This window comes from Protopterus annectens, chromosome 4.part1, assembly GCF_019279795.1.
Source record: "Protopterus annectens isolate FY-2018-M chromosome 4.part1, PAN1.0, whole genome shotgun sequence".
In the NCBI taxonomy this organism is placed as follows: Eukaryota; Metazoa; Chordata; order Ceratodontiformes; family Protopteridae; genus Protopterus; species Protopterus annectens.
Window position 1 is genome coordinate 799678427 of NC_056734.1, and position 7072 is coordinate 799685498.

A 7072-nucleotide genomic window follows, 5' to 3' on the forward strand; every position below is an offset into this window, starting at 1 on the left:
TTTCTTAAGGTTGGTAAATATAGGTGAAGCATACAGAAGGGTTGAGATTAGGTGGGAGTGAGCGATCTTGGCTCTGGCTGCTGAGGTTAGAAAAGGTTTTATTCTGTATAAGGAGCCTATTTTTCTGTTTACTATTTTAATGGTGTTGTTTATATGGTAATCAAATGAGAGATTATTGTCAATGGTTATTCCTAGAAGTTTAGTGGTAGAGTCAGGGAGAATAACAGTACCATTATTTGAAGAGATTGAGAAGTCTAAGGGGGAGGACCTAGTAGTGGGTATAAAGAGAAGGAGTTTTGTTTTCATCATAAGATGATGATGATGATGATGAATGTTCCCTGAAACATTATGTTTTCATGCTTACATATGAAATGGGTGAAGAGACATAGTTTTCCTTTTCTGCAGCAAAAAAAAAATAAATAAATAAATGAACATTCTTGAGCAATTAAACTCATTCTTCCATCACATAGTTAAAAAAGCGTTTCTGTTTATATAACGGTTTAGACTCTTGGTATACCTAATATAGCCATCTTATTATTTTTTCAACCTTCCAAATATGACAATTAAAAAGGGAAATAGTTCTCCTTTTTGCAGCTAAAAATGGGAATAAATGAGCAATTTTCTAAAAACAATGGAGTGATGCATAACATTTTTGAAGTATCAGTCTCTGCGAGATTAATAACTCTACACCCATATTTTATAAGAATTTCTTGACAAAGGCAAATTCTATTTAAGTTCACATTTACAATCAAAATAAAACAGCATTGACTAAGTGTGTGCCTGTGAATGTGTATACATGTGTTTGTGTTTACAGCAAGGACAATAATGTTGTATTATTAATGGATGCATACATTTCACATGATGGGTTTGCAATTAAGCTTGCCCATTTATGAGCTTGGTATCCCAGTTTCCATGCAGAACTTACACATGCCCATGTCATTCCAGACTTGCAGCTCATCAGCTCTATTTGTATCTGCTATTTCCATTTGTCAGTCATTAAAGTATTTCTAGGAATATATTATTTATTTTAATTATTTTATTTTATTTTATTTTACATTTGTTGACCAGGATTGTCCGACTGGATATATGTCCATGTTCAGCGGAGGCCCGGGGAGAAACGCTCAACATACCAAAAAAAGGGACAGTACATACATCACTGAGTGATAAACTCAGGCAGACATGTTTAGAAAAATATAGACAAAGAATACAGGCAGATATCAATATACACAATGTGCAGACTTACATCTGCTTGGCAAAGATGTATCAGAAAATGTGAACATAGAATACAATCAGATCTCATAATTCACAATGCTTAGACATTCAAATGCTATGAGGCATAGATACTTGGCTAAACAGCAGGCTGGGTAGCAAAACATGTATTAGTGAAGTTTTTAGTCAGGTTTAGAACAAGAGCACAGCCAAAGAGATGTAAGGTATTTTTTGAGTTCTCTTTTAAATAGGGGTAGTGAAGTTTCCTTGGTAATGGTAGTAGGGTGTAGATTCCAGATTTTACCAGTTGAGTTATTAAATATAGCATCGCCTGCAGAGTTGTTGGATTTTTGGGTCAGTATCAATAGTTTATCAGCTGAGCATAATGGCCTGGGGGCACTATGAGGGATGAAAATATTTTTGAGGGCAGGGGTGTTATCAGGTTAATGGAGTATTTTATGTGCTACTATTAGCTGGTTGAACTGTAGAAGGGCTGGATACTCTAGCCATCCCAGTGCTTTGAGGTTCTGGCAATGGTGGGTCCTAAAAGCCATACCAGTGGTGAATCTGGCTATATGATTGTAACATCCTGATAATTTGTTGAGACTGGTTTTGGATAGGTTGGTGAGTATAGGGGAAGCATACATAAGGGTAGAGAGGAGGTGTGATCTTACAATACCTACCCTAGCTAGGGGGTTGAGGAAAGGTTTGGCTCTGTACAGGGAGACAAGTTTTTTGTTGATGGACTTAATAGTGTGCTTTACATGTTTATCAAATTTAAGGTTGTTGTCTATTATTATGCCTAAAATCTGTGTATGATTATCAGGGGAGATAATGGTGTCATTGCTAGATTTGATGTTGAAGGAAGGAGGAGAAATTCTATGGTTAGGGGAGAAAAATAGTAGCTTGGTTTTGTTAGGATTTAGAAGCAGGCGGCGATTAGCTAGCCATGCTTCTACCATGCTGAAAGTGGTCTGGGTGAGGGTTAGAAGTTGTTTAGGAGAGGAGGCAGAGCATATTAGCATTGAGTCATCTGCATATTGAATGCAGGTGGCTCCTGGGATGGTGGAGTGCAGATCACTGATAAAGATAGAGAAAAGAAGGGGACCTAGTATGGCCCTTTGTGGAACACCTAGGGTTAGAGGAAGTTGGGATGACAGCTTGCTCTGCCATAAGACAGCCTGCTGTCTACCATTTAGATAAGAGTAAAACCAGATGGTTTGTAGGGTATTGAGCAGTAGCTGATGGTTGACCATATTGAAAGCTTTTGAGAGATCTAGGAAGAGTGCTGCAGATAGTATGTTGTTGTTATGATGAAGACTGATGACATTAGAGAAAGATAGAAGAGCCGTGATAGTACTGTGAAATAGCCTAAAGCCATGCTGCGAGTCCGCGAGCTTTCCGTTTTGAATAAGAAAGTGCATGATTTGTTTGTGTATGTATCTTTCCATGATTTTAGCTAGTGGTGAAAGAATGGCTATAGGTCTAAAGTTAGATAATTCTGTGGAACTTCCTCCTTTATGGAGAGGTATAACGTGATATTTTCCATATTGCTGGGATGGATCCTTCTGAGATGGATCTGTTGATCAGAATAGAAATGGGATGTGCTATGGCATCAGCTGCTTTAAAGATTAAAAGAGCCAAGAAAAATGCACAAAGGAATTTTACTTTGCCATTGGTTAGAATGTATTTGAAAAATCTCTTTGGCCACTGCATGTTTGTTTTAGTAGCTCTTTGACTTAGAGAATAACTCTAGAAGGTGTTATATATAATCACTGAAGTATTACTAAAGTACTTTTTTATTATTTAGCACTGCTGGGACGCATTTTTCTCAGCATGTTGTTCATGAAAAACCCAGAGAGTTCAAATTCTGGATTTTCAAAGTATGTCAAACATACTTAGAGTCAGTGCCATACCTATAGAAAGGATATCAATAGTTTCAAAAATTGCGTGCTCTGCATTGCAATGCTGAACTAATAATTATTGGTCTTACAGTAACTGGTGACTGTAGTACCTTCTTTCATTTGGTCTGCCTTTATTTATTAAAACATGCAAATAATGAATAGCATTCTGCATCCATCATGTTTGATATTTCTTACTTCTAATTTATGTTAAGTTTAGCCCTCCCCATATGCACACATTTTAATGTCATACAAAGTTTGATGTATGCAAATAAGGTAAAATCCAGGAGACAACAGCACAAGGCAGGTTGCCATCTTTTGTTTGGCCTCAAAATAATGATGGCTCTTGTTTCTGTATGATGATTTACTTTTGTCACAGATCCCATCTTACAGTACTCTATACAAAGTTATTTTAATAATATTTTGTATATACACTATGGCTGAAATAAGATTCTTCTGAGGACTGGTCATGTTATTTATTTCCATGATTTATCTCAGGTAAGTGAAAATACAGCTTTTAGACAATACTACCAAAGGTCTTTTGCTTAATAAAGTATGAAGATTAAATTCTCTATTTCACATTAAAGCGCTGACATTCTTATTTTCATTTCTTAATACAGAAACAAAAATGAATAATTCCAGTTTACTATCTGGCAAGTCTGAGAAATGCTTGGGGAACTATCAACAGCGTTTTACAACAATACTGCTTCCCATCCTATACTCACTTCTGTTTTTAGCCTCCCTTTTTCTGAACAGCACAGCAGCTTGGATATTCTTCAAACATGCCAACAGGAAAAGCCTTGTTATCCTCCTGAAATGTGTTGTTGTTGCAGACTTACTGATGACCATGACGTTACCTTTTACCATACTTAACCATGCCCAGTTTGCACCCAAGTACACGCACTTCATTGTGTGCCGTTTCTCTGCCATTGTGTTTTACACAACTATGAATATAAGCATTCTATTTCTGGCCTTGATAAGTTTAGACAGGTGTGTAAAAATTGTGAAGACCACACTAGGGAAATTGTTTCAAAATCCAAAATTCATACAGATCATATCTGCAGTTATCTGGGTGGTTATGTTTCTTAGTTCTGCACCAAACATGTTTCTTTACAAGAAGGACACACAAATAAGCTTTACTGGTTGTACTCAACAAAAATCTGACCTGGGGCTAAAATGGCATGAATTTTCAACATATTTCTCATTCTTCATTTTCTGGGCGACATTCTTTCTAATGGCAATATGTTATACTAAAATAATTAAAGCAATATATGAATCAAACAAAAATATTAATGCACGGCTATCAGAAAGTAAAAGAAAATCTAGGCGCAACATTTTTTCCGTTCTTGGAGTGTTCTGTGTTTGTTTTGTGCCATATCATACCTGCAGAATTCCATTTACTCTCAGTCAAACTCAAGATGTGTTTACCTGTAAAACATACACTACTTTGCTGTTTATAAAGGAAGGCACAATGTTTCTGGCAGCTATGAATATATGCCTGGATCCCATCATGTATTTTCTTTTGTGCAAGTCATTTACTGACTCTTTGCATCAAGAGATTAAAATACTTAAACAAAAGAGAAGTAAATTAAAGCAAAGCAGTATGCCTTTGTCAACAATAGCTGCAGAAAAAGATAACTCACAATCTAATGAAACAAGACTTTCGGAACTAACATGAGTTTTCTATCTGCAGTATAACAAACATATCGACTGGCTTTGTATAGCTGGCACTTTCTTTATTAAATAATATCATGCTTATTTGGTGTGCAAAAGGAAGAGTGTGCAAAATGTGAATGTTATTTTGCAGTTTTCTTTGTTTGTTTTTGATTGTAATATTTACTGGATAAACAAAAAAACGTATAACACTTACTATCAGAACAAATTCAGTGTGTAAATAAAACAGCAGCTTGTGCACATTACGTCTTGATGAGCCTTTTATGACATTTTAGAAAAAGAAGTACACATGACCTTAGTTTACTACCGCACTATTTGTATAAGAATTAAAAGTCTGTGTTTTAATGTATAGTGATTTAATTTAAGAGCTTTGCTAAAAGACTACTGAAAGCAGGTTTGTACCTATTGTTATTAATGATGTTGTTGCAAAATAAAGTTACTTTACTGCAAAAAAAAAATAAAAAAGAAAGAAAGAAACCAAAAGATTGGCTACTAGCAAAAAGCAAATAGATAACAGAACAGTGTGCATGGTGTGGATATGACAAATGAACATTACATATACCCACTTATATGTGGGAGGTGTACAAATGTAACAAAGCAGTCATCAGTTCTTCATTTTATTTACTAAAACTGATACAATCCTCCATAATCTTAAATATTGCCATTGGAATATCCATTTTCTTTTATGGACTAACAGTTTTGGTAGCTTAATTATACACAAAACATGTCCGTTTGTCTCTGATACTGGGAATCTTTGAGTAACAAGCCAATATCTGCTAGGAAGAGAAAGAGTGATGCACTGTGACTAAAGGCTCTTCTTCATGTTTGTGGTGCAGGGGTATGAAGGGAAGTTTTATATATATATATATATATATATATATATATATATATATATATATATGTGGATTTATTTAAATTTATCTAATGAACTTTTTATCTAAAACCAATTTATCAGCACATTTTAATCAACAGTTAATTTTATCAATGTGGGTTTTTATTGACAGTTAATTTTATCCAACATGTTTAAGAAAGAGAAAATGGACCCAAAAGAAATGTTTTTGTAGGGAGTCCGCAAAACCAATGAGAAAGTTAAATATGGACAGCAATGATTCACAGTGTGTGGTACTTTCCTATTTCTCTCTAGGTGTGCAATTACTGAATTATAGTATTCAGAAATATAGCTGGTTCAATTAGTCCCATTCAGCTCCCACTTCTTCTTTTAAACTGTATAAAACAGTTGCTACAGTTTATAACCTGCTTGCAATGATCACTACAGCACTCAATGTTTTAGTTAATAAAAAAAAAAAAAAAAAAAAAAAAAAAAATATATATATATATGTATATATATATCTATATATATCTATATATATATCTATATATCTATATATATATATATATATATATATATGTGTGTGTGTGTGTGTGTGTGTGTGTATATATATTTTTAACTGTAGCAAAGTGCTTGCTACAAATGTACCAAATAGTTGCTACTGTTTATACTCTGCCTGAATGGAGCACTACAGTGCTCAGGTTTGAACCCATATGTAATACTGGCTTTTAAAAGCTGATATCACATTAAAGAGTGGCCAGGACTGGATGATTGTGCCCCCCAGCACTTTACACCTGGGACTGTTGCCCATCTTATCCTGTCCTAGCTACACTACTCAGTAAATATAGGTAAAATGGGTGTGAGGGGTGCAGGATGGGGTTTGTTCCGGCAAAAAAAAAATATGTTAAGTACTCACCATAATATTCCATGTGTGTTGTGCATCTTCACCTTCATTCTAACCAGGTTGGGTTCGGATCTGATCCTCAGATCCAACTCGGCCTTTATTTTCAAGCTCGATGTCTCCTGCTAGCTTGTGGCTAAACCCCTATCCCAGCATGCACTAGAACCATCTCCAGATCTTGTTTACCCCTTTCCTGCAGTAACTAGAGGTTACTGCAGAAGGACAGAGGTCAATGGAAGTCAAATGAATAAACTCGGTCTTCTAGGAGTTAAGAAAGGAGAGGGAAGGAGGGTGGGATGTAAGAATGAAGGCAAAGAGGCTACTCAATGCCAGACGTCTAAATCTCAAGATGAACGCACTCGAAACTCTCCTTAGCATGGAGAACATCGATATCTGTGCAGTAACAGAAACGTAGTTCAAGGCTCCCGAGAGCACCCCAGCACTACCAGGTTATACCTCATACCATGTTTTTCGGCCCCAAAACTTGGACCGAACCACAAAAGGAGGGGGAGTATCAATATTCGTCAAAGATACCCACACCTCCAGGTTGGTGGCACA

At 35.8% G+C, this 7072-nt stretch overlaps 1 protein-coding gene across 1 annotated transcript; it reads left to right on the forward strand.

Annotated features, from left to right (window-relative positions):
- Positions 1-3738: 3738 nt before the first annotated feature.
- LOC122801309 (P2Y purinoceptor 14-like) lies at positions 3739-4869 on the forward strand. Its single transcript, XM_044070853.1, has one exon. It carries the CDS (start codon positions 3739-3741, stop codon positions 4786-4788), a length of 1050 nt encoding a protein of 349 aa, XP_043926788.1. The 3' UTR covers positions 4789-4869.
- Positions 4870-7072: the final 2203 nt, after the last annotated feature.